Consider the following 27,971-nt stretch of genomic DNA (forward strand, 5'->3'; position numbering starts at 1 on the left):
GCGGCCGAGCGGCGCCGCGGTCGGGGGCGGCGGGAGCGCGCGGGGGAGCCTGGGATCAGGGGGTTTCCCCCGGCAGAGGAGAGAACGAGGCGGCGGCGGCAGGCACGGTGAGAGCGGGGCAGCTGCCGAGCCCCGGGCCGAGAGGCGCGGCCGGGAACCGGATCCATACCCCGGGGCGCGCGAGTGAGCAAGCGCGGGACCCGGCGAGAGCGGCGGCCCGCGCGAACTCAGATCCTCCGGGTGCCCGGGAAAGTTGGGGGGGGGCGGGGGCCGGTGAATGGGGAGCAGCCGAATCGGGGAGGTGGGGACGGCCATCCGGTGTCAGGCCGGAGCGTGAATGGTGGGGGGGAGGGGTTGTTCCGGCGGGAATTCACCCCATTCATAGAGGAAAAAACACGCGGCCGGGCACCGGCACTCCGGGAGGAAGTGGGGGGGGGGAGCGAACGGAATCGGGAGTCGATGCAGGTCCGCCGTCACCAGGCGGTTTGTCAGCTCTCCCCTTCCCCCAGCTCCCGTGTTTGAAATACAAGTTTTGACGGGTGACAAGCGCCATTCGGTTTTTGTACGTTCGTTTTTTCTCTCTCGACGAAATCCCCCCCTTCCCCGCGGGGGGTGGTGGCATTGCCCGAACCACACCACTCTGCAGGTATGGGGGGGGTGTCATTGTAGCCCGTAATTATCAAATGTATCAGCTCACTTTTCCATTCACTTTATGTAGTATTCTATGTCGGCGGGATTTTTACTGTTTGCATTTCCCAAGTTGTCCCTCTCCTTTCTCCAGAGCTTGGCAACTTTCTCCAGAAGTCAATTACCCGCTCCCTGCATTGTTTTTGTTTGTGTCGGGTGACATCGTTGCTCATGATGTCAATGGGGGGGGCGGGGCATAGCCCTCAACCAATCAAGTGTAAGCTGGTAATGCATACACAAAATGCTGGGGAACTCGGCATCGATGACGTTTTGGGTCGAGACCCTTCAGCTGGGTACAAGCAAAGAACAGAGTGAAACTTCCATCACACACTCCCGGGGTCACACAGAGTGAAGCTCCCTCCACACTGTCCCATCACGCACTCCCGGGGTCACACAGAGTGAAGCTCCCTCCACACTGTCCCATCACACACTCCCGGGGTCACACAGAGTGAAGCTCCCTCCACACTGTCCCATCACACACTCCCGGGGTCAGACACAGAGTGAAGCTCCCTCCACACTGTCCCATCACACACTCCCGGGGTCAGACACAGAGTGAAGCTCCCTCCACACTGTCCCATCACACACTCCCGGGGTCAGACAGTGTGAAGCTCCCTCCACACTGTCCGATCACGCACTCCCGGGGTCAGACACAGAGTGAAGCTCCCTCCACACTGTCCGATCACACACTCCCGGGGTCAGACACAGAGTGAAGCTCCCTCCACACTGTCCCATCACACACTCCCGGGGTCAGACACAGAGTGAAGCTCCCTCCACACTGTCCCATCACACACTCCCGGGGTCAGACACAGAGTGAAGCTCCCTCCACACTGTCCCATCACACACTCCCGGGGTCAGACAGTGTGAAGCTCCCTCCACACTGTCCGATCACGCACTCCCGGGGTCAGACACAGAGTGAAGCTCCCTCCACACTGTCCGATCACACACTCCCGGGGTCAGACACAGAATGAAGCTCCCTCCACACCGTCCCATCACACACTCCCGGGGTCAGACAGAGTGAAGCTCCCTCCACACTGTCCCATCACACACTCCCGGGGTCACACAGAGTGAAGCTCCCTCCACACTGTCCCATCACACACTCCCGGGGTCAGACACAGAGTGAAGCTCCCTCCACACTGTCCGATCACACACTCCCGGGGTCACACAGAGTGAAGCTCCCTCCACACTGTCCCATCACTCACTCCCGGGGTCAGACACAGAGTGAAGCTCCCTCCACACTGTCCCATCACACACTCCCAGGGTCAGACACAGAGTGAATCTCCCTCCACACTGTCCCATCACACACTCCCGGGGTCACACAGAGTGAAGCTCCCTCCACACTGTCCCATCACACACTCCCGGGGTCAGACACAGAGTGAAGCTCCCTCCACACTGTCCGATCACACACTCCCGGGGTCACACAGAGTGAAGCTCCCTCCACACTGTCCCATCACTCACTCCCGGGGTCAGACACAGAGTGAAGCTCCCTCCACACTGTCTGATCACACACTCCCGGGGTCACACAGAGTGAATCTCCCTCCACACCGTCCCATCACACACTCCCAGGGTCAGACACAAACTGAAACTCCCTCCACACCGTCCCATCACACACTCCTGGGGTCAGACACAGAGTGAAGCTCCCTCCACACCATCCCATCACACACTTCCGGGGTCAGACAGAGAGTGGAGCTCCCTCCACACTGTCCCATCACACACTCCCGGGGTCAGACACAGAGAGAAGCTCCCTCCACACTGTCCCATCACACACTCCCAGGGTCAGACGCAAACTGAAACTCCCTCCACACCGTCCCATCACACACTCCCAGGGTCAGACGCAAACTGAAACTCCCTCCACACCGTCCCATCACACACTCCTGGGGTCAGACACAAACTGAAACTCCCTCCACACCGTCCCATCACACACTCCTGGGGTCAGACACAGAGTGAAGCTCCCTCCACACCATCCCATCACACACCCCCGGGGTCAGACACAGAGTGAAGCTCCCTCCACACTGTCCAATCACACACTCCCGGGGTCAGACAGTGTGAAGCTCCCTCCACACTGTCCGATCACGCACTCCCGGGGTCAGACACAGAGTGAAGCTCCCTCCACACTGTCCGATCACACACTCCCGGGGTCAGACACAGAATGAAGCTCCCTCCACACCGTCCCATCACACACTCCCGGGGTCAGACAGAGTGAAGCTCCCTCCACACTGTCCCATCACACACTCCCGGGGTCAGACACAGAGTGACCCTCCCTCCACACTGTCCCATCACACACTCCCGGGGTCAGACAGAGTGAATCTCCCTCCACACTGTCCCATCACACACTCCCGGGGTCAGACACAGAGTGAAACTCCCTCCACACTGTCCCATCACACACTCCCAGGGTCAGACACAAACTGAAACTCCCTCCACACCGTCCCATCACACACTCCCAGGGTCAGACACAGAGTGAAGCTCCCTCCACACCGTCCCATCACACACTCCCGGGGTCAGACACAGAGTGAAACTCCCTCCACACTGTCCCATCACACACTCCCAGGGTCAGACACAGAGTGAAGCTCCCTCCACACCGTCCCATCACACACTCCCGGGGTCAGACACAGAGTGAAACTCCCTCCACACTGTCCCATCACACACTCCCAGGGTCAGACAGAAACTGAAACTCCCTCCACACCGTCCCATCACACACTCCTGGGGTCAGACACAGAGTGAAGCTCCCTCCATACCATCCCATCACACACCCCCGGGGTCAGACACAGAGTGAAGCTCCCTCCACACTGTCCCATCATACATTCCCAGGGTCAGACACAGAGTGAAGCTCCCTCCACATTGTCCCATCACGCACTCCCGGGGTCAGACACAGAGTGAAGCTCCCTCCACACCGTCCCATCATACACTCCCGGGGTCAGATACAGAGTGACCCTCCCTCTACATTGTCCCATCAAACACTCCCAGGGTCAGACACAGAGTGAAGCTCCCTCCACACCGTCTCATCACACACTCCCGGGGTCAGACACAGAGTGACCCTCCCTCCACACTGTCACATCACACACACCCGGGGTTAGACACAGAGTGAAGGTACCGCTACATTGTCCCAAGGATTGTATTGTAATCTAAGAATAATGTAAAAATTGTTGAAAAAGTAAATAATTTTTTTAAAATAGGTTAGATTTAACAAAATTCTGCACACAGTTTTGCTGATTGCGGCCAAAAAGTTCTATTCAAAAGGTTCAAAGGAACATCTAAACAAGCCTGATGCATTTTGGAAACAAGTCCTGTGGACTGATGAAGTTAAAATAGAACTTTTTGGCCACAATGAGCAAAGGTATGTTTGGAGAAAAAAGCATGCAGAATTTCATGAAAAGAACCCGTCTCCAATTGTTAAGCACAGGGGTGGATCGATCATGCTTTGGGCTTGTGTTCCAGCCAGTGGCACGGGGAACATTTACTGGTAGAGGGAAGAATGAATTCAATTAAATACCAGCAAATTCTGGAAGCAAACATCACACCGTCTGTGGAAAAAAAAAATTGAAGCTGAAAAGAGGATGGCTTCTACAACGGGATAATGATCCTAAACACACCTCAAAATCCACAATGGGCTACCACAAGTGGTGCAAGCTGAAGGTTTTGCCATGGCCCTCACAGTTCCCTGACCTAAACATCATCAAAAATCTGTGGATAGACCTCAAAAGAGCAGTGCATGCAAGACGGCCCAAGAACCTCACAGAACTAGAAGCCTTTTGCAAGGAAGAATGGGCGAAAATCCCCCAAACAAGAATTGAAAGACTCTCAGCTGGCTACAGAAAGCGTTTACAAGCTGTGATATTTGCCAAAGGGGGTGTTACTGAGTACTGACCATGCAGGGTGCCCAAACTTTTGCTTAGAGCCCTTTTCCTTTTTTGTTATTTTGAAACTGGAAAAGATGGAAATAAAAAAAGTTTTCTTGCTTAAAATATTAAAGAAATGTGTCATCTTTAACTTTATGCCTTTTGGAAATCAGTTCATCTTTTACTCGCTTAGCTATTCACAGTAACAGAAATTTTGACCGGGGTGCCCAGACTTTTGCATGCCTCTGTATTCCCCTCTCGCTGCCCACTTCCCACTCTCAGTCCACAATAGAGACCCATCTCAGAATCAGGTCTATAATCACTCACATATGTCATGAAATTTGTTTGTTTTTTGCAGCAGCAGTACAGTGCAATATGTCAAATTCCTTCAGTACTGTGCAAGCATCTTAAGCACCCTAGCTATATATAGTATATGTGCCAAAGACTTTCACACAATACTGTAGTGCCAACCTGCGGCTGTAGCTGTTTACAGAGAGTTCCACGCAGGATTTGGCAAAGGGTTCCCCAGCTTTGAGTTTGATCTAGGGCCTCAGAATCCAAACATTCTCTTACTTTCTTACTCATTATCCCTATCTGGGAGTTTAAGTAGACGGGTTAGCAAAAGAATGAAGCTAGAAACGGTGTAAATCATGTTCTGACAGATGCTGAAGGAAGTAACGAAAACGGGCTTAAGGAAAGAGCAGTGTGTTAGCCGCAGGATGGAGCCCATTTGTTGTTTCTGTCTCCCAGGGCAGTGCAAAGCAGAGTTCACCGCACATTGACCCGGGTCAAATTCCCACCGCTCTTTACAAGGAGCTTGTACCTTCCCCGCATAACTGTGTGGGTGTCCTCCGGGTGCTCCAAAGACAAATGGGTTATGGTTGGTAAGTTGTGGGAATATTACGTTGATGCTATTTGCCAGCACAGTCCTTGCACACGATGAAGTGTACCACTGGTGACAGACTCCACGAGAGAGAAGGGAACAGCAACATGTTAGGGGCACAGTTTCCCTTTGCTCTTCCCAGGGTACAAAACAGGTTCAGGTTTCCTTGTCCCATCACACCCACCCCAGGTTAACCTCTAGCTGGCCCGGTCTGGGGCAGAATCAGGCTCCTCCTACACTTTTTCTAGGTCTGGAAGACACCTCTAACTTTAATCTCTCTCTCTCTCTCTCTGTCCTCCCAGCTGCGACAATCCTGCCGATCCTGCGAGAAGACTCCACTGACATCTCGTCGCCATGTCGGAAAGTCAGCTGGAAGAGCCACTGAGCCAGGAGACTTTTCGCCAGCTATGGGAATCGTGAGTCTCTGACCGAAGGGCGTGGTTTTCCCAGCGGTGACAGTTCAGCCCTCCAACCACGCACACAGTCCTGGCCCGATAAAAGGCACCCATCGCACAACCCAGAACACTGACTGCAAATCCTCCATACTGAGGCGTAAAGCATCACACCATAAGACGTAGGGATGGAATTAGGCCATTGAGCTCATTGAGACTGCTCCGTCATTTAGTCACAGCTGATGTATTATTGCCCTCAACGTATTCTCCTGCTTTCCCCACAATATTTGATTCCCTGACTAATCAAGAACCTGACAACTTCCACTTTAATTATACCAAGTGACTTGCCTCCACTGCTCCTCCTCCCTCTGGCTAAAGAAATTCCTCCTCATCTCTGTCCTAAAGGGATGTCTTTCTATTCTGAGCTGGGCTTAACCACTGTAGGAAACATCTTCACTTTATCCAGGTCTTTCACTATTCGATAGATTTCAATGAGACCACCCGCCGCTTATTCTACTAAGCTCCAGTGATTACAGATCCCGTGCCATCGAAACCCCCCCACATTCCTGGGCCATTCTTATAAACGGTTAGCATAAGATCCTCACATTTGTGTTCCAGTCCTTTTGAAATGAATGCTATCATTGAGCTTGCCCTCTTCATCACCGACTCAGCCTGCAAAGAGTACGGAGGTGGAGAGAGGCTGGGGAGTAGAAGCTTAAAGCTGGGACACAGCCAAATGGTGAGGCAGGGGTCCGTATCCGAGCCCTGTGGCCCTCCAAGTATTGCAAAATGCACTCTCCCCGTGACACTGATCTCACCCCAGACCCAGGAGTGGCGGGGAGGTAGGGGATTCAACGCCCAGCACCCCGGGGCTGATAGGGGTCACTGACTGAGCCCAGGGGACCGGCCGCAGACCCCCACCCACTGCGATTTACCGACTGTGGCACGAATCGAACAGTCAGCATGTCCACGTCTCTCTTTCCCCCCAGGCTTCATGTACCCGGAGAGCTGGAGGAGAGGATGCCAATGTGGGTGAGTGTGTGTGTGTAGGGAGGGGAGGGGTACGGCGGTAGAACTGTGTTTGGCGGCGGGGGGCAACGTGGCATCTATTTTGGGGTGGAACAAATGGGGGGGAGGCATGGTCTATATTGGGTGGTTTTGGGTTAAGGGAAGGGTTAAACTGTGTGAGGAGATGTGGGTTCTGTTTTGAGGGGACAGACAGGGGTCCATGTTGGGGGGGATTAGGTCTTTTCTTGGGGTAAGGAATTGGACTGGAGCTGATCTTCACGTGTGTCCTCTCTCCAGCCGACCCTGGGTAACATGGAACTTGAAGACTCTCTACTGAGTGTGGAGAACGTGGAAAACAGTCTGCTGGATCCGTCCCTGGTGGCCTCCTCTTCCTCCTCCCCCCAGGGGGGGCTGCCAATGGATGTTCCTGCTGCTGCCCTCTCCTCCACTGTCCTGGCCACCACAAACTACCCGGGACCGTACCAGTTCCAGCTGCGCTTTCAGAAGTCCAGCACGGCCAAGTCCGTCACCTGCACGGTGAGTGGCCCTGGGTGGGGGTGTTGCTGAACCCCTCTCTCTGCATCACCACACAGGTCTCCTGTAATGTTGCCGTCCCTGCCCACCCACCCACCCACTCTCCTGTTCACAGCTGCCTCAGGGGGAGGGGGGGGCAGTGCTGAGGGAAAGGCTGGTACTGAGGGAGGGTCACACTGTGGGAGGGGTGGTGTTGAGGGAGAGTCACACTGTGGGAGGGGTGGTACTGAGGGAGGGTCACACTGTGGGAGGGGTGGTGTTGAGGGAGGGTCACACTGGGAGGGGTGCTACCGAGGGAGAGTCACACTGTGGGAGGGATGGTACCGAGGGAGGGTCACACTGTGGGAGGGGTGGTACCGAGGGAGGGTCACACTGTGGGAGGGGTGCTACCGAGGGAGGGTCGCACTGTGGGAGGGGTGCTACCGAGGGAGGGTCACACTGGGAGGGGTGGTACCGAGGGAGGGTCACACTGTGGGAGGGGCAGTGACGAGGGAAGGTCACACTGTGGGAGGGGTAGTGCCGAGGGAGGGTCACACTGTGGGAGGGGTGGTACCGAGGGAGGGTCACACTGTGGGAGGGGTGGTACTGAGGGAGGGTCAGCTCTTTGAATGCGACTCTATTCCCGGACAATCTCAGTTAGAGTAAAGACCCCACTTGTCTGCTCTGGGGAAGAGTGTGGAGGCAGTTGTCTCTGATATATATCCACGGCCAGTATCAATTTTCCACTTAGGTCCACAAAGAGATACAATTGGAGACACCCCTCTTGTGTTGGCTCTGAATTACCGTGGGACCCCCTCGAGAAGAGGCAGGCTGTGGAAATTGTCCCATTCTATTGCAACGTCCCTTATAATAGGCTTGGTGAACCAGACCCGTGTCAACCATGCGTTCAGGACAGCGCTGAAACGGTGATTGGCGCATGTGGAACAACTCTCAGAGATTCCCCAGGCAGGAACACAGACCATGGCTTACCTCTGTCAGAGTGGGCCCAGTGAGGAGGCTTTCAGCGTGCAGGTTCTCCCACCATCTTTTCCAAGAACATCACATCCATTGTTGTGCTCACAGGGTCCACCTCTTCCCTTAGTGAGAGCTGGCAACGGGGACAGAGGGAGGTGGGGGAAAGGAGAGAGAATGAGAAGGATGCAGAGGGACGGGGAGAGTGAGAGAAGAGAGAAAGGCGGGGGTGGAAGAGATAGTCAAAGGTGTAGAGAAAGAGGGTGGAGAGTGAGACGGGGGAAGAGATGGAGAAAGGGGTGAGAGAGAGAGACACACACACACATGCAGAGAGAGGGAGAAATGCAGAGAGAGAATGAGAGAGAGGTGTTATCCTCTCTGAAAGTCAGACAGGCATGACTGGGCATGTTGACTCTCAGAATCTCCTCCCCTTTTAGTCAGGTTTGTGATGCAGCAGCAGCCCAGCCGGGGCCTGTGTGAGTGCGCCCCATCTCCCCTCCTACGTTCACCCTCTCCTCCCGGTGTTGCCCACCCGGGAGAGACCAGGGCTGGGCGTCCCAGCACCTCACCGGGGGGCCGGGGACTCTCTGATCTCAAATAGCATTTGCGAATCCGCATCTCAGCAGCCCCGTGCGGGAGGCTTCAGGTTAGTGTGTGTAGTCCGACACGGCCGGAGGCTTAAACTGGGCACAGTCCGTGATCCTTTGGCAAAACCGGGAATTGAAGGGGAAGTGGAGTTTTCCTGGGAGGTGGGGGCCAGGTATTAATATCCAGCATCTATGGTGGGGGGTCGGGGGAGGCAGTAAATGCTCCAGTTCAATCCCCTGTCTGCACCAAGAGCACTTAGGCAGTTCAACAAGTTTTAAGGAGCGAGTAAGTGGAAGTGGGGAGAGGAGGAGAGAACGTGGGAGGGTCCTTGCAGAACGCTGGTGGAGTCAGGGGAGCATGGAGTGTTAGAATCACAGAGGCAGCTGGCGGGGAAGGGGAGAATGAAGAACTCTCCTGGGCAACGTAAAACAGATAGCAGAACACCACCAGGAGCAGGCTCACCTTCTGTGTCTGTGCCAAACAGCAGAGGTTAAGCCAAGGGAACGGACTAAAGGGAAAGTGAGTGTGGGTAATCCGTGGTTGTGGAAGAATTGTGTCGGGTTGTAGTCCTGTGGGGACTGGGTGTCACAGAGCAACTGAGAACACAGGCACAAGTGACTGTGGGTGGGATTGAAATAGAGGTAAATTATCCCAGAACCCTTCATCGAGCTTTAACAAACCAGAGGATCCAAGGCAGGTATCTCAAAGCTAGCAAAGAGCCAAAAAGTTCTGAGAAATATTTTAGGGTACCAAGATAGCACGCGGTTTTGGGAACAAACTTGGGACCCAGGCAGTTGTGCCAAAAGCAGGGTGATTTCATTCAGGGACAATTTGGAATTGGTTAATTACATGTATGGCGATACAGTGAAAAGCTTGTCTTGCATACTGTTCATTCAGATCAAGTTGTTACACAGTACGTTGAGATAGAACAAAGCAAAACAATAACACAATACAGAATAAAGTCTTAAGAGAGTGCAGTGTGGATGCTGGACTCTGGAGACACAAGCAATCTCCGTGGATCGAGCAGCATCCTGGGGGGGGGCGGGGGGGATGGAATTGAACTCTTCCCCCCGCAGATGCTGCATGACCCACTAAGTGCCTCCAGGAGGTTGCCTAACTAGGAGGAGGTGCTTGCTGTGATCAGACGAGGAGAGAAGCAGCCCGTGCTACTGGCAGTGGTTGGTGAGCTGCTAATGAGTGTTTATTGAACCCCAGAAGGACGGGGAATGGGAGCCATAAGACTTAAGAGCAGAATTAGGCCATTCAGTCCTATGAGTCTGCTCCAACATTTACTATCCCCCTCAAACCCTTCTCTTGTCGCCGGAACGTTGAATGATCAGTTGAATGTAGTTGTGTTTCAAAAGACAAACTGCTGTGATTTATATTAGTGCATATTTTACAAGCAATTAGCTAGAACAAGGGTCTGGATGCTAAAGACTCAGGAACTGTACTTTGTCAAGTGAGGTTCTTTAAACTTTTTGAGGATAGGTTTACTCCTATTTTATCTTCAATATATGTTAATCAAAATGCTGAGCTTGATGGGAGAGTGTTCATTTCTCTGTCAAGGTAGATTTAGGCCTATAAACCTCAGTCTAACATAGATTAGGGGAGGTTTGAAGCTTCAAGATTGTTTATTATCGTTGTTCAGTACACAGACGTGAAGGAGAATGAAATGGATCTGATGCAGCATAAAGAAACACAATAAGCATAAGGTACCTCTCATGAAGTGGCCACGGAGTGTACGTGTTCTGGGCCGTAGCTCATCCACTTCAAAGTTGGATGTGTTGTGTGTTCCGAGACGCTCTTCTGCACACCACTGTTGTAACATGTGGTTATCTGAGTTACTGTCAGCTTGAACTGGTCTGGCCGTTCCCCTCTGATCTCTCATTAACAAGGCGTTCTTGTCCACAGAACTGCTGCTCGCTGGATTTTGTTTAGTTTTTCACACCATTCTCTGTAAACGGTAGAGACTGTTGTGCGTGAAAGTCCTGGGAGGTCAGTAGGTTCTGTGATACCCAAACCACTCCATCTGGCACCAACAGTCAGTCCATGGTTAAAGTCACTTAGATCACATTTCTTCCCCATTCTGATATTTGGTCTAAACAACATGTTGAAAATAATTTGCTGAAGAGTTTCAGTTAAAGTTGGTCACAAGTAAATTGGCCACAACTTTGAAGAGGCTAGAGAATACCTTTATTCATGAAGAAGGGAAGATGTGTTTCGCTAACAGTATGATCACCAGTCTTCCAAAGAGCAATAGTCACAGCCTTTTTTATACATTAATCCCTGTGTAACTTTTCATATTCTACAAACTGTGAGCGACATCAGCCAAGAGACAGCTTTTGGTATTTCCACAATTCACGGAGACAAGTTATTGATCTTATTTATGTAGTGTGTTATGCCCTACAGCTTAGAGGCTAACAAACACTAGATAGATGGTTTGTTAATTAAAGGAAGGTACAGGGTGTTAGCAAATCAGACATTCTAACACCCCCCCATTCAGAATTTTCCTCCACGCAACTGAACCTCTTGACCATGTCTGCATGCTTTTATGCTTTGAGTTGCTGTCAGGTGATGGGCTGATTTGATATTTGTATCAGCGAGCCGGTGTACCTAATAAAGGGTAAGTATTGAAGTAATCCTGTAAAAACACAATATACAATTAACTGTTTGAATTTGGCCGTGTATACAGAAGGTTAATTTACGTACGTCAATCACAAAGTATGTACACAAAGTGATAGGAGTCTCTGTGACGGACAGTGACTCTGACAGCAAATGGCAAAGTGACAGGAAGGAATCATCTAGGTAGCAGAGCCCCCAAAATCTTACGGGGCTTGATAGAGTAGTTGCAATGTGTATGTTTCCCCTGTCTGGATCATGGTCACAAACCTGTGGAGGTGCCACTCTGCCTCTCACCCAGCATCTCTCCTTTCCACAGTTTTCCCCCATGTTGAATAAACTTTTCTGCCAGCTGGCCAAGACCTGCCCCGTCCAGATCCGGGTGAGCTCCCCGCCGCCTCCGGGCTCCCTCCTCCGTGCCACGGCCGTCTACAAGAAGTCAGAGCACGTAGCCGAGGTGGTCAAACGGTGCCCGCACCACGAGCGTAGCTCGGAGAACGACGGTGAGTGGAGTCGGGGAGGTGGACGCAAGCGGAACTTGCTCAGACACGGCGGCCGGGGTGGCGCAGTGGGTTTGCTCCCTGTACAAAAAGTATACGCTCTGCGCAGACCCCATCCTAATTCAGAACCTGGGGTGGTTCCCCTACACCAGCCCTTCCACTCCACCTTGTTCAACATGTTCCCCAGCACTGGGCAGGGGGGTCGGAGAAGGTTTAAGATTAGCTTTGCTTGCATCTGGAAACATACAGTGAAATACATCACTTGTGTCAAGGACCAACGTAGTCCAAGGATTAGCTGGGCAGCAGCCCGCAAGTGTCACCACGCACCTGGTGCCAACATAGCCTGCCCACAGCTCACTAACCCTAACCCGTATGTCTTTGAAAAGCCCGGACTAAACCCGCGGGGGGCGGAGGGGGGCAGGGTTTAAGGGATGTCTTTGAAAAGCCCGGACTAAACCCGCGGGGGGGCAGAGTTTAAGGGATGTCTTTGAAAAGCCCGGACTAAACCCGCGGGGGGCGGAGGGGGGCAGGGTTTAAGGGATGTCTTTGAAAAGCCCGGACTAAACCCACGGGGGGCGGAGGGGGGCAGGGTTTAAGGGATGTCTTTGAAAAGCCCGGACTAAACCCACGGGGGGCGGAGGGGGGCAGGGTTTAAGGGATGTCTTTGAAAAGCCCGGACTAAACCCACGGGGGGCGGAGGGGGGCAGGGTTTAAGGGATGTCTTTGAAAAGCCCGGACTAAACCCACGGGGGGCGGAGGGGGGCAGGGTTTAAGGGATGTCTTTGAAAAGCCCGGACTAAACCCACGGGGGGCGGAGGGGGGCAGGGTTTAAGGGATGTCTTTGAAAAGCCCGGACTAAACCCACGGGGGGCGGAGGGGGCAGGGTTTAAGGGATATCTTTGAAAAGCCCGGACTAAACCCACGGGGGGCGGAGGGGGGCAGGGTTTAAGGGATGTCTTTGAAAAGCCCGGACTAAACCCACGGGGGGCGGAGGGGGGCAGGGTTTAAGGGATGTCTTTGAAAAGCCCGGACTAAACCCACGGGGGTGCGGAGGGGGGCAGGGTTTAAGGGATGTCTTTGAAAAGCCCGGACTAAACCCACGGGGGGCGGAGGGGGGCAGGGTTTAAGGGATGTCTTTGAAAAGCCCGGACTAAACCCACGGGGGGGCGGAGGGGGGCAGGCTTTAAGGGATGTCTTTGAAAAGCCCGGACTAAACCCACGGGGGGGCGGAGGGGGGCAGGCTTTAAGGGATGTCTTTGAAAAGCCCGGACTAAACCCACGGGGGGGCGGAGGGGGGCAGGCTTTAAGGGATGTCTTTGAAAAGCCCGGACTAAACCCGCGGGGGGCGGAGGGGGGCAGGGTTTAAGGGATGTCTTTGAAAAGCCCGGACTAAACCCGCGGGGGGCGGAGGGGGGCAGGGTTTAAGGGATGTCTTTGAAAAGCCCGGACTAAACCCGCGGGGGGCGGAGGGGGGCAGGCTTTAAGGGATGTCTTTGAAAAGCCCGGACTAAACCCACGGGGGGCGGAGGGGGGCAGGCTTTAAGGGATGTCTTTGAAAAGCCCGGACTAAACCCACGGGGGGCGGAGGGGGGCAGGCTTTAAGGGATGTCTTTGAAAAGCCCGGACTAAACCCACGGGGGGCGGAGGGGGGCAGGGTTTAAGGGATGTCTTTGAAAAGCCCGGACTAAACCCACGGGGGGCGGAGGGGGGCAGGGTTTAAGGGATGTCTTTGAAAAGCCCGGACTAAACCCACGGGGGGCGGAGGGGGGCAGGGTTTAAGGGATGTCTTTGAAAAGCCCGGACTAAACCCACGGGGGGCGGAGGGGGGCAGGGTTTAAGGGATGTCTTTGAAAAGCCCGGACTAAACCCACGGGGGGCGGAGGGGGGCAGGGTTTAAGGGATGTCTTTGAAAAGCCCGGACTAAACCCACGGGGGGCGGAGGGGGGCAGGGTTTAAGGGATGTCTTTGAAATGCCTGGACTAAGCCCACGGGGGGCGGAGGGGGGCAGGGTTTAAGGGATGTCTTTGAAAAGCCCGGACTAAACCCACGGGGGGGCGGAGGGGGGCAGGGTTTAAGGGATGTCTTTGAAAAGCCCGGACTAAACCCACGGGGGGCGGAGGGGGGCAGGGTTTAAGGGTTGGAGGGATTGAGGGGAGGCGGTTTGACTCAGGAAGGGTGAGAGGAGCAAGGTTTACTGACCGACCCCTCCCTGCGCCCCCCCCAGGACCGGCGCCCCCAAGCCACCTGATCCGAGTGGAGGCGAATAGCCAAGCAAGGTACATGGAGGACTTGCACAGCAAGAGGCAGAGCGTGCTGGTGCCTTATGAATCGCCGCAGGTGAGTGCGGGGGATGGTGGCGAGAACACTGGGAAGAGCTGTGGGGCTGAGAGGCAGTGGTCAGTGGGTCCAGGCACTTCCTATCAGAGTGACGGTGTTGGCCTCCTTTTCCTGTTGGTGTCTGTCTGTCCTCTTGGGGGGGTTTGCTGGTCATCTCCCTGGGATTAACTCACCCTCCCCCGCAGAGAAAATCTGCAGCAGCTGAGCTGGGTGGAATTCCCAGGCTAGAAAGTGTTGATTCCTGAAGGAGTGGAGCTCTTTGCCGGGAAACACAGGTAAGAGGGCGAGGGGGGGGGGCAAGGAGAGGCAAGGGTAGGGGTGGGAGAGGAGGAGAAGGGAAGGCGAGTGGAGAGGTGAGAGTTGGCAAGGGGGGAGGGAGAGGGAACGACAGTAATGGTAAGGGGAGGTGTTGAGGGGAAGGGTGAGGGCAAGAGGAAGGTGGGAGAGTGAAGGGAGAGCAGAGGTAGAGAAAGGGGAGGAAAACGGTGAGGAGGGAGAGGGAGATGTAAGGTAGAGAAGGTAGTCTGAGGGGAACAGAGAGCATAGAGGTTAGGGGAAGGAGAGAACGGAGGAATGGGGTAGGGGATTGAGAAGAGGGATGTGTCTGCACCTCCCCATAGACACCTGTACTGGAGTTTGGGGTGAGTGATTAGGGGTGCAGAACGTGGGCTGCCTCTCTCACTGACTCATTCTGCCTTCTCCTTGCAGGTGGGATCAGACTGCACCACCATCCTCTACAACTTCATGTGTAACAGTAGCTGTATGGGGGGCATGAACAGGCGGCCCATCCTTTCCATCATCACCCTGGAGAGTCCCGAGTGAGTCCCCATCCCCCTTCACCCGTCTTTGTCCTGGCCGCCATTCCCCGTACCACCTCATCGTCCAGTCAGCCACTCTCCATACCACCTCCTCGTCCAGTCAGTCCCCAAACCCCCTCCGCGTCCAGTCAGTCCCCAAACCCCCTCCTCGTCCAGTCAGTCCCCAAACCCCCTCCTCGTCCAGTCAGTCCCCAAACCCCCTCCTCGTCCAGTCAGTCCAAAAAACCCCTCCTCGTCCAGTCAGCCCCCAAACCCTCTCCTCATCCAGTCAGTCCCCAAACTCCCTCCTCGTCCAGTCAGTCCCCAAACCCGCTCCTCGTCCAGTCAGTCAAAAAAAACCCTCCTCGTCCAGTCAGTCCCCAAACTCCCTCCTCGTCCAGTCAGTCAAAAAAAACCCTCCTCGGCCAGTCAGTCCCCAAACTCCCTCCTCGTCCAGTCAGTCCCCAAACCCTCTCCTCGTCCAATCAGCCCCGTAACCCACTCCTTGTCCAGTCAGCCCCCAAACCCTCACCTCGTCCAGTCAGCCCCCAAACCCACTCCTCGTCCAGTCAGTCCCCAAACCCCCTCCTAGTCCAGTCAGTCCCCAAACCCCCTCCTCGTCCAGTCAGTCCAAAAAACCCCTCCTCGTCCAGTCAGTCCCCAAACCCTCTCCTCATCCAGTCAGTCCCCAAACTCCCTCCTCGTCCAGTCAGCCCCTAAACCCCCTCCTCGTCCAGTCAGCCCCCAAACCCTCTCCTCGTCCAGTCAGCCCCCAAACCCCCTCCTCGTCCAGTCAGTCCCCAAAACCCCCTTCTCGTCCAGTCAGTCCACAAACCCCTCCTCATCCAGTCAGTCCCCAAACCCTCTCCTCATCCAGTCAGTCCCCAAACTCCCTCCTCGTCCAGTCAGCCCCTAAACCCCCTCCTCGTCCAGTCAGCCCCCAAACCCTCTCCTCGTCCAGTCAGCCCCCAAACCCCCTCCTCGTCCAGTCAGTCCCCAAAACCCCCTTCTCGTCCAGTCAGTCCACAAACCCCTTCCTCGTCCAGTCAGTCCACAAACCCTCTCCTCGTCCAGTCAGTCCCCAAACCCCCTCCTCGTCCAGTCAGTCCCCAAACCCCCTCCTCGTCCAGTCAGTCCCCAAACCCTCTCCTCGTCCAGTCAGTCCCCAAACCCCCTCATCCTGTCCCCTGCTCCACAGCCCCTTATCCCCACCTCACCACCATCCACACCTGGGATCCTAGGCTGTGGCTGTCTGTCCCCTTCCACCTGAACCCTGCGCAGGGAATGCTGTACCTTGTGAGGTCTGAGATTACACTGAGACACCACCTTGAATGTTTTACAGGGATCCAGGGCAGCTCCCGCCAATTCTTCTCTAATGGTCCAGTCATGGAGCTCCTTCATGGTCGAGACATGGAGCTCCCTCTTTCTCCAGTGGACCAGACACGGAGCTCTCCTCCGGTGGTCCAATCATGGAGTTCCCTTTTCCTCCTCGGATCTTTCTCCTGTCATCCAGAGGCAGACCCTCCTCCCTGTCTTACCCTGGTTGTCGCGAGCGCAGAGCGCTGCCCAGGAACTGCCCGCCTGCCCTGACCCTGCCATGTGTTTCCCTCCCCAGTGGACAGCTTCTCGGCCGTCAGTGTTTCGAGGTGCGAGTATGCGCCTGTCCCGGTCGCGATCGCAAGAGCGAGGAGGAGAATCTGCAGAAGCAGCAGGGAGCGTCAGCGGAGAAATCTGGCCATCCTGCGGCCAAGCGCAGTGAGTGAGCGAGGGCCTAACATTTCAGAGTGACAGCTGAAAGGCAACTCGATACAGGTGTACAAGATGATATGAAGCGCATATACATACGGCATTGGTAGATAGAGTGCGGACGGGTCAGTCATTGACAGAGTGCGAAAGGGTCAGTCATTGACAGAGTGCGAAAGGGTCAGTCATTTCAGTCATTGGTAGAGTGCGGACGGGTCAGTCATTGGTAGAGTGCGGACGGGTCAGTCATTTCAGTCATTGGTAGAGTGCGGACGGGTCAGTCATTGGTAGAGTGCGGACGGGTCAGTCATTGGTAGAGTGCGGACGGGTCAGTCATTGGTAGAGTGCGGACGGGTCAGTCATTGGTAGAGTGCGGACGGGTCAGTCATTGGTAGAGTGCGGACGGGTCAGTCATTGGTAGAGTGTGAAAGGGTCAGTCATTGGTAGAGTGCGGACGGGTCAGTCATTTCAGTCATTGGTAGAGTGCGGACGGGTCAGTCATTGGTAGAGTGCGGACGGGTCAGTCATTGGTAGAGTGCGAAAGGGTCAGTCATTGGTAGAGTGCGGACGGGTCAGTCATTGGTAGAGTGCGAAAGGGTCAGTCATTGGTAGAGTGCGGACGGGTCAGTCGTTGGTAGAGTGCGGACGGGTCAGTCATTGGTAGAGTGCGAAAGGGTCAGTCGTTGGTAGAGTGCGGACGGGTCAGTCGTTGGTAGAGTGCGGACGGGTCAGTCATTGATAGGGTGCGGACGGGTCAGTCGTTGGTAGAGTGCGGACGGGTCAGTCATTGGTAGAGTGCGGACGGGTCAGTCATTGATAGGGTGCGGATGGGTCAGTCGTTGGTAGAGTGCGGACGGGTCAGTCATTGGTAGAGTGCGGACGGGTCAGTCATTGATAGGGTGCGGATGGGTCAGTCGTTGGTAGAGTGCGGACGGGTCAGTCGTTGGTAGAGTGCGGACGGGTCAGTCATTGGTAGAGTGCGAAAGGGTCAGTCATTGACAGAGTGCGAAAGGGTCAGTCATTGGTAGAGTGCGGACGGGTCAGTCATTGGTAGAGTGCGGACGGGTCAGTCATTGACAGAGTGCGAAAGGGTCAGTCATTGGTAGAGTGCGGACGGGTCAGTCATTGGTAGAGTGCGGACAGGTCAGTCATTGGTAGAGTGCGTATGGGTCAGTCATTGACAGAGTGCGGATGGGTCAGTCATTGACAGAGTGCGGATGGGTCGGTCATTGATAGGGTGCGGATGGGTCGGTCATTGATAGAGTGCGGATGGGTCGGTCATTGATAGGGTGCGGATGGGTCGGTCATTGATAGAGTGCAGATGGGTCAGTCATTAATAGATAGAGTGCGGATGGGTCAGTCATCGATAGAGTGTGATGGGTCAGTCATTGATAGAGATCGGATGGGTCGGTCATTGATTGTTGTTGTTGTTCGTCCTTCTTAGTCAAAGATGACCATGGCTTCAAAGTCAAATGGGAGATTGGTGGCTGTGAGTCCGGAGGTGACTGATGAGGCCAATTGGGGCCCTGAAGGCTCGCCCACATGTGGGACTCAAGTGGGTGGGTGCTGTCGTGGTAGTGGATGCTGCTCGGGCCTTGCGCACAGCACGCTTTCGTTGCGCCTCGATGATGCGCCTGACTTCAGCTGCACGGGCTCCTGTGGTGATCTTGCTGCGCCAAACTGGACGGTCGAGGGCAAGCGTCTCCCACGTGTTGATGTCGACACCCAGGCCTTTGAGGGACGCTTTGAGGCAGTCTTTGTAACGTTTCTTCTGCCCCCAGACTGAGCGCTTGCCCTGACACAGTTCTCCGTACAGCAGCTGCTTAGGCAATCGGCTGTCTGGCATTCTGACCACATGTCCAGCCCACCGGGCTTGGGCTTTCAGCAGGAGGGTGTAGACGCTGCAGAGCCCAGCTCGTTCCAGGATTTCCGTGTCGGGGACTTTGTCCTGCCACCTGATGTGGAGGAGTCTGCGGAGACAGCTCAGGTGAAAGTGGTTGAGCTGTTTGGCGTGTCTGCTGTAGACAGTCCAGGTCTCGCTGGTGTAAAGGAGGGTGGTAAGGACCACTGCACAGTAGATCTTCAGCTTGGTGGTAAGGCTGAGTCCTCTCTGCTCCCAGACGTTCTCACGGAGTCTCCCAAAGGCGGCGCTGGCTTTGGCAATCCTGTTGTTGACCTCAGCGTCTATGTTCACTGCGCGAGAGAGTATGCTGCCCAGGTAGGTGAAGTTGTCGACTGCCTGGAGGTTCTGGCCCTTCACCGTGATGCGCGGCTCCTGGTATGGCTTTCCTGGGGCAGGCTGGTACATAACTTCGGTCTTTTTGGTGCTGATAGTGAGACCGAAGTTGTCGCAAGCTTGTGAGAAGCAGTCCATTTCACGCTGCATCTCCTACTCTGTGTTGGCGTTGAGTGCGCAGTCATCAGCAAACAACAAGTCTCTGATGACAGTCTCTTGCACCTTTGTAACTGCCTGCAGGCGCCTAAGGTTGAACAACCTGCCGTCAGTCCTGTACCTGACGTGGATTCCTTCTTCGTAGTTACGGAAGGCATCTGTCAGCACGGCAGAGAATACCATACTGAACAGAGTCGGGGCAAGAACGCAGCCTTGTTTGACGCCATTTGTCACTGGGAAGGCCTCCTACTCGTCGCCATCATCCAGAACTTTCACCATCATACCGTCATGGAACTGCCGGACGATTGTAATGAACTTGCTGGGGCAGCCAAACTTCTCCATGATCTTCCACAAGCCTTCTCTGCAACATTGATAGATAGTGCGGATGGGTCAGTCATTGATAGAGTGCGGATGGGTCAGTCATTGATAGAGTGCAGATGGGTCAGTCATTGATAGATAGAGTGCAGATGGGTCAGTCATTGATAGATAGAGTGCAGATGGGTCAGTCATTGATAGATAGAGTGCGGATGGGTCAGTCATTGATAGATAGAGTGCGGATGGGTCGGTCATCGATAGAGTGCAGATGGGTCTGTCATTGATAGATAGAGTCCGATGGGTCAGTCGTTGATAGCGGACGGGTCAGTCATTGATAGAGTGCGATTGGTCAGTCATTGATAGAGGTCGGATGGGTCGGTCATTGATAGAGTGCGGTTGGGTCAGTCATTGATAGATAGAGTGTGGATGGGTCGGTCATTGATAGAGTGCAGATAGGTCGGTTATTGATAGAGTGCAGATGGGTCAGTCATTGATAGATAGAGTGTGGATGGGTCGGTCATCGATAGAGTGCGGATGGGTCTGTCATTGATAGATAGAGAGCGGACGGGTCAGTCATTGATAGAGTGCGGACGGGTCAGTCATTGATAGAGTGCGATTGGTCAGTCATTGATAGAGATCGGATGGGTTGGTCATTGATAGAGTGCGGATGGGTCAGTCATTGATAGAGTGCGGATGGGTCAGTCATTGATAGAGTGCGATGGGTCAGTCATTGATAGATAGAGTGCGGATGGGTCAGTCATTGATAGATTGCAGATGGGTCAGTCATTGATAGAGATCGGATGGTTCGGTTATTGATAGATAGAGTGCGGATGGGTCATTCATTGATAAATTGCGGATGGGTCGGTCATTGATAGAGTGCAGATGGGTCGGTTATTGATAGAGTGCAGATGGGTCAGTCATTGATAGAGTGCGGAATGGTCAGTCATTGATAGAGTGCGGATCGGTCAGTCATTGGTAGAGTGCGGATGGGTCAGTCATTGGTAGAGTGCGGAATGGTCAGTCATTGATAGAGTGCGGATCGGTCAGTCATTGGTAGAGTGCGGATGGGTCAGTCATTGGTAGAGTGCGGAATGGTCAGTCATTGATAGAGTGCGGATGGGTCGGTCATTGATAGGGTGCGGATGGGTCAGTCATTGATAGATAGAGTGCGGATGGGTCAGTCATTCATAGAGTGCCGATGGGTCGGTCGTTGATAGATAAGACATAGGAGCAGAATTAGGCCATCCAGCCCATTGAGTCTGCTTCGCCATTCCATCATGGCTGATTTATTATCGTTCTGAACCCTACTCTCCTGCCTTCTCCCTGTAACCTTTGACTCCCTTACTAATCAAGAACCGATCAACCTGTGCTTTAAGTATCAATGACTTGGCCTCCATAGCCACCCATGAATTCCACAGATTCACTACCCTCTGGCTAAAGAAATTCCCAAAACATTGATGGATAGAGGGGAAGCCTCTGCCTCTTCCCAGGGTGGAAATGGGTAATTCCGGAGGACATACTTCTAATGCGATTGGAGGGGAAATATAGGCGATGTCAGGGGTGGGTGTTTTACACAGAGTAGGTGTGTAAAACGTGCTGCCGTGGCTGTGCAGACAGATGGTAGAACCAGAGACATTACGGACATTTAAGAGACTCGTAGATAGGCATGTGGATGATAGAAAATTGGGGGGCAGTGTAGGAGGCGGAGATAGGTCTCTACCAAAGGAGGGAGGGGTAGTAATGAAGGCAATGGCAAACCAGTTCTACAGAAAAACTTGCCAAGAACAATGTGTTCTGTTCTCAGCTGTCAGGGGAGGGTGTGGTGATGGTAGGGAGGGGGGCATATCCAAGTGTGGGACCAAGCTTGCTCACCCCCTCCGTTTTCCTTTCCTGCTCCAGCCTCCCAGGATGTCACTCAGGCCAATGCCGCGCCCATCCCCAGCAAGAAGAAGCTGGTTTCTGACACCGAAACCTTCACCCTGCAGGTGGGTAGAGACCTCAACAGCACTAACTGCAGGGGCTGCAGCTTGCAGGCACTGGCCCAGTGTAGCCCCCTGGATTGCGAATGGAGAGATTGGGAGGGGCAACAACCCTCCGGGAGGGGTAGAGGCTGAGTGAGGAGGTGGGGACCACGTCTTAAAATTCCTGGCGCTTCGTTGTTGAGGGATGCGTTGCAGCTTGATCCAGCTCGTGACTGCAGGAAACTGCAAAGTTCTTCCCTTTCCAAAGCACGGACAGCTGCTAACCCAGTGTTATCAGACTCTTGGATGATAAGATGGACTCTAGGCCTCACGATCTACCTCGTGAACTTACATTTTTTTGTTTGCACTGTACTTTTTAAGTAGTTTTTACACTCTATTCTGCATTGATATTGTTTTACCTTGTTCCAGCTCAGTACACTGTGCAGTGTTTGATCTGCAGGACAAGCTGTTCACCGTATCTCAGTACCCATGTCCAGTTAGTGTCTCCAATTACAGTGGAAAGATGATGTGTACAGTGTCCTAGGGACCGGTCATTACACACACACACACAGACAGAGATTATGTGTACAGTGACTGGTCATTACACACTCACACAGGTTATGTGTACAGTGGCCGAGGGACCGGTCATTACACACACAAACACATCGAGGTAGTACATGGAAAGATTTAAAGTTTTGCTCTATCCAAGTCGAAACGTACAGCAAACTGCATGGTTTTACCTCAATGGCTAACACGCTCCAAGGATGTTCTGGGGGCAGCCCGCGAGTGACACCAGACTCTCAACACCAACATGGTGTGTCCACTACTCACTGACCCTAGCTCTGGCCGTACGCCTGTGATGTGGGAGGAAATCAGAGCACCCGGAGGAAATGCACGCGGTCACAGGGAGAACGTACAAACCCCTCACAGGCAACACCGGGAGCTGGTGCTGTGATGGTGTTGTACTAACCGTACAACCCAATGTGGCATCATGGAGAAAGTGCAGTGCAGACAGACTTCAAAATGGTCACGACAAGGTGGATTGGGAAATCAAGAGATATCTTCATGGCAGGGCCCTCTAGAGTCTGATAACAGCGGGATAATTCATTCTAGCCTCTTGGGGTTTGATTGTGACCACGGAGAGGGTGGAGCGGGAGGGAGAGGGTTCTTCTCCATATCGAGGTGTGGTGGTGGAAAGCAGTGGTTACGTTATTGAATGGTGGGAAGGGTCCCGAGGGGCTGAATGGCCAGCGTGAGTGGGGAGGGGAGCCCCCGGTGGAGGATGATCCCTGCGGTGGGGGTGGGGGGGGGATGGCTAGGTCAATTTATCCAGGGTGTGGATTGGTGACCGGTGCATCTGGGATGTGTGTTGCTCTGTAGCCACTTTATTATGTGCCACTCTCCCTTATAAAGTGGTCACTGAGTGTGTGTTCATGGTCTGCTGCTGTAGCCCGTCCACTTCAAGGATCGACGTGATCTGTGTTCTGAGATGCTCTTCTCTACACCACTGTCATAACGTGTGGTTATTTGAGTTACTGTCACCTTCCTGTCAGCTTGAATCAGTCTGGCCATTCTCCTCTGACCTCTCTCATTAACAAGGCATTTCGCCCACAGAACTATCGCTCACTGGGTGTCTTTTTTTCACTTTTACACACTGTTCTCTGTAAATTCCAGAGACTGTTACATAGAAACATAGAAAATAGGTGCAGGAGTAGGCCATTCGGCCCTTCGAGCCTGCACCGCCATTTATTATGATCATGGCTGATCATCCAACTCAGAACCCCGCCCCAGCCTTCCCTCCATACCCCCTGACCCCCGTAGCCACAAGGGCCATATCTAACTCCCTCTTAAATATAGCTAATGAACTGGCCTCAACTGTTTCCTGTGGCAGAGAATTCCACAGATTCACCACTCTCTGTGTGAAAAAGTTTTTCCTAATCTCGGTCCTAAAAGGCTTCCCCTTTATCCTCAAACTGTGGCCCCTCGTTCTGGACCTCCCCAACATCGGGAACAATCTTCCTGCATCTAGCCTGTCCAATCCCTTTAGGATCTTATACGTTTCAATCAGATCCCCCCTCAATCTTCTAAATTCCAACGAGTACAAGCCCAGTTCATCCAGTCTTTCTTCATAGTACTGATCAAACCACCCCATCTGGCACCAACAGTTATGCCACAGTCAGATCACATTTCTCCCCATTCTGAGGTGTAGTCTCCTGACCACGTCTGCATGCTTTCATGCATTGAGTTGCTGTCACACGATGGGCTGATCTGATACTGACACCAACAAGCAGGCGTACACCTGTACCTAATGCGGTGGCCACTGGCTCGGTACCCCTGTGATGTATCAGGGTCTGTCTCTTCCTGCCAGTACACTGACTGTCTCCCTTCCACCACCCCAGATCCAGGGCCGGGAACTCTATGAACTGCTGAAGAAGATAAAGGAGGCGCTGGAAGTGTCAGACCTGATTCCCCCCAGTGTGGTGGACGCCTACAGACAGCAGAAACAGCAGAAACAGTAAGTGGGAGTGGGGGTTAGACTGAGGGGGCTCTGCACTCCGGGAGGGGCTGTATTGAGGGAGTTCTGTACTGTGGGAGGGGCAGTATTGTACTGTGGGAGGGGCAGTATTGAGGGAGTTCTGTACTGAGGGAGGGGCAGTATTGAGGGAGCTCTGTACTGTGAGAGGGGCAGTATTGAGGGAGTTCTGTACTGAGGGAGGGGCAGTATTGAGGGAGCTCTGTACTGTGGGAGGGGCAGTATTGAGGGAGTTCTGCACTGTGGGAGGGGCAGTGCTGAGGGAGCTCTGCAATGTGGGAGGGGCAGTGCTGAGGGAGCTCTGCGATGTGGGAGGGGCAGTGCTGAGGGAGCTCTGCGATGTGGGAGGGGCAGTGCTGAGGGAGCTCTGCACTGTGGGAGGGGCAGTGCTGAGGGAGTTCTGCGATGTGGGAGGGGCAGTGCTGAGGGAGCTCTGCGATGTGGGAGGGGCAGTGCTGAGGGAGTTCTGCAATGTGGGAGGGGCAGTGCTGAGGGAGCTCTGCGATGTGGGAGGGGCAGTGCTGAGGGAGCTCTGCAATGTGGGAGGGGCAGTGCTGAGGGAGCTCTGCGATGTGGGAGGGGCAGTGCTGAGGGAGTTCTGCGATGTGGGAGGGGCAGAATTGAGGGAGCTCTGCAATGTGGGAGGGGCAGTGCTGAGGGAGTTCTGCGATGTGGGAGGGGCAGTGCTGAGGGAGTTCTGCACTGTGGGAGGGGCAGTGCTGAGGGAGCTCTGCGATGTGGGAGGGGCAGTGCTGAGGGAGCTCTGCGATGTGGGACGGGCAGTATTGAGGGAGCTCTGCGATGTGGGAGGGGCAGTGCTGAGGGAGCTCTGCACTGTGGGAGGGGCAGTATTGAGGGAGTTCTGCACTGTGGGACGGGCAGTATTGAGGGAGTTCTGCACTGTGGGACGGGCAGTGCTGAGGGAGTTCTGCACTGTGGGACGGGCAGTGCAGAGGGAGTTCTGCAATGTGGGACGGGCAGTGCTGAGGGAGCTCTGCGATGTGGGACGGGCAGTATTGAGGGAGTTCTGTACTGTGGGAGGGGCAGTGCTGAGGGAGTTCTGTACTGTGGGAGGGGCAGTATTGAGGGAGTTCTGTACTGTGGGAGGGGCAGTGCTGAGGGAGTTCTGCAATGTGGGAGGGGCAGTGCTGAGGGAGTTCTGCACTGTGGGACGGGCAGTGCTGAGGGAGTTCTGCAATGTGGGACGGGCAGTGCTGAGGGAGCTCTGCGATGTGGGACGGGCAGTGCTGAGGGAGCTCTGCGATGTGGGACGGGCAGTATTGAGGGAGTTCTGTACTGTGGGAGGGGCAGTGCTGAGGGAGTTCTGTACTGTGGGAGGGGCAGTGCTGAGGGAGCTCTGCAATGTGGGACGGGCAGTGCTGAGGGAGCTCTGCACTGTGGGACGGGCTGTACAGGGCAGGACATCTCAGTTACCCAGTCCGCACCAGCTGATGACCATGGGCTGCGGATCACCATGCTGTTGAAGACTTAATGCCTGCAACTGTCTCTCCTTCCGTTAGGCTCCAGAAGAAAGAGAAGGGGAGTGCAGAGGTGAGGAAAGGGAAGAAGCTGCTGGTGAAGGATGAGAGAGAGTGACTCCCTGAATCCAGATTGAGGGTCCTGCCCTCCGCCATGTTAACATGATACTGCCAGGCTTCACTTCCCTCTAAGGCTACGTCCACATAGACCAGATAAATCTGTAACCGAAGGTTTTTCTCTTCGTTTTGACCCTCCGTCCACACTGAAACAGCGTTTTCCTCCCCCAAAAAGGGAGATTTTCAGAAACGCTGTCCAGAGTGAATAAATCTGAAAACGCCTATTATCCGGCGTAGTGTGTACGGGGTAACCGGCTATTTTTAAAACACTGTCATGACGTGCCGGAACAAATGGTGGCGGTAACACGGCATTTCATTGTTTTCCCGAACACAACCTCCAACACCACAACAACATCTGACAATAGATGTGTAACAGCCTAGTGTAACATTGTATGGAAATACAAGATAACACTGATGCAGACATGTTTTATACATTTAACAAGGTGCTTTATTGCTGTATTGCTTGTACAAACATTGGATAGACACAACTGTCACTTTTGCCCAGTAACAAGCCGTATTGCATATAGTTGTAGCTGTCATTTCTTTCATCGGTGAAGAGACTATGGCTGTAGGAAATGTGTCTGGACAAACGCACACCAAGTCTTTCGTTTGGCAATTTCCTTTAGTTTTTCTACTCTGTAACTGGACAAACACGCACCAAGTATACCGTTTCCTCTTCGCTTGTTTTCTGTGTGTCCTGCGCATGCCCCAGTAGGAGGAGATTCGTCCGAATACCTGTTTTAATGTGGACGGAGGTATTTTCATAAACGCCTGGTGTTGACGCCTGTCGTTTTTACGTGAAACCGGCATTTTCAAAGTTATCTGGTCTAGTGTGGAGGTAGCCTCAGACCTTCCCCTCCCCGGTTGTTTCCTGGGGTCCCGGGTGCCTCTGACTGGGACAGTGCTTGTGTGGGTTAGCCCTTCCCTTTCCCTGCAGAGAGAAGAGCCACTTGTTCTGGGCAAGCAGGGCAATCTGTCCCACTGCCTCCCTGACCCCACTGAGAGATCACCCCCTCACCCCTGCCACAGACCGGACAGAGGGCAAAGTTTTAGAGGGGGTGTGTTGGGAGTTTGCATTGGACCAAATTTTGGGGATTCCTCCCTCTGATTTCCCCTCTCCATCTCTAACACTGCATTCCCCCCTCCCCCCCATCACCAGGATCGACCCCTGCGCTCGGGAAAAGGAGCCCTCTGGCTGACCCCCCCTCATCAGCTTTTCTGAAATCTAACGATGATCCGAAGAAATGGATTGGTGGCTCCTCCCTCACCTCTGGGCCTCTACCAGCTTCTGCTAAACCCCTTCCTGACCTTCTAAACCTATGGCCACTCTCCCGCTCTATCCTGCGCCAGGCAACGTATTCCCTGAACCACCTGTTGCCCTCCTCCCCCTCAGTGACATCTCACCTCACTCACCCCAGCTCAGTATCCCAGTGCCTGTTCAGCACCCATTATCCATGGGAGCCCCCGTAAAACAGGCGGCCTGTCACCCTTTGGGGGGGTCACTGACTGTAGTGGGTCTTGGGGCAATCTGCACCTCAGACAGAAGGCATTTTGTTTACTGCTTACTGCACCCAACCCAGATGTAAGGTATTTCCTCTTTGCCTGGCTCACCCCGACTTACCAGGAGTGGTGGGTATGCTGTCTTCCTCTAATGCGATTAACGTGCTGTCACTGCCCTCCCAGGAAAGGTTGGGAGCCCACCGTGAAACTCAGGAGAGTTTTCACCCTGTCTGACAGTGGGTGGGGGTGTGGATCAGAGCCTCTCAGCCCGTTTCTTTGCTTGGCCAGTAACGATCCCGACTCAGCAGCTGCCGGTCAGTCCCATTGACATCGGGGCGCTGGGAATATTTCATCGATCAGCTTTCAATGGCAGGTGGGTGAGACAGGGCCGTGAGACTGTGCTGTGCACGTGTCTCCCCCCCACCCCCCGTCCCACAGGGGCTAAACACTTCTGTTTTTCCACTGCCCGCAGTCCGCCTCTGACTGGCCCTATTCAGAGTTTTGCCTCCTGACAACCCTCTGCTGGTTCAGAGTTGCCATTTGGTGGGGCTGAACGGAGAGGCTCAGCTCCCTGCCTCCCTCCTCCTCCTCTCTGCAGTCCTTAGTCTTTCTGGTTTATTAATGACCTTCCCGAGCTTCTCCCAAAGCTGCTTTGCCTTGTTTGGAACTCGCCGGGACACAGCATATGGTGTATGAAATGTACGACCCCGGTGACCAGCACAGACCGACCCACCCGATGCCCCCTGTCATTGTCTGCAAGAATGTTTTTTTATATATAGTCAACAAATAAAAATGCATTGCGA

General features: G+C 54.0%; 1 protein-coding gene across 1 annotated transcript; it reads left to right on the forward strand.

Moving 5' to 3' along the window:
- LOC134346893 (cellular tumor antigen p53-like) lies at window positions 1–27,971 on the forward strand. Its single transcript, XM_063048716.1, has 11 exons — window positions 1–107; window positions 5,706–5,819; window positions 6,785–6,827; window positions 7,101–7,340; window positions 11,815–11,998; window positions 14,220–14,332; window positions 15,041–15,150; window positions 16,745–16,884; window positions 21,479–21,564; window positions 23,940–24,055; window positions 25,594–27,971. The coding sequence occupies exons 2-11, from the start codon at window positions 5,758–5,760 to the stop codon at window positions 25,667–25,669; spliced, it is 1,170 nt and encodes a 389-aa protein (XP_062904786.1). The 5' UTR covers window positions 1–107; window positions 5,706–5,757; the 3' UTR covers window positions 25,670–27,971.

The sequence above is a fragment of the Mobula hypostoma genome, chromosome 5, assembly GCF_963921235.1.
Source record: "Mobula hypostoma chromosome 5, sMobHyp1.1, whole genome shotgun sequence".
NCBI classification, from domain to species: domain Eukaryota; kingdom Metazoa; phylum Chordata; class Chondrichthyes; order Myliobatiformes; family Myliobatidae; genus Mobula; species Mobula hypostoma.

Excerpts from the sequence above, each read along its gene's own strand:
- LOC134346893 (XM_063048716.1), top strand. The coding sequence starts at position 5,758 with ATGTCGGAAAGTCAGCTGGAAGAGCCACTGAGCCAGGAGACTTTTCGC. Across the intron at positions 6,828-7,100 it reads AGGAGAGGATGCCAATGTGG|CCGACCCTGGGTAACATGGA; the intron begins GTGAGTGTGTGT and ends TCCTCTCTCCAG. Across the intron at positions 16,885-21,478 it reads CCATCCTGCGGCCAAGCGCA|CCTCCCAGGATGTCACTCAG; the intron begins GTGAGTGAGCGA and ends TTCCTGCTCCAG.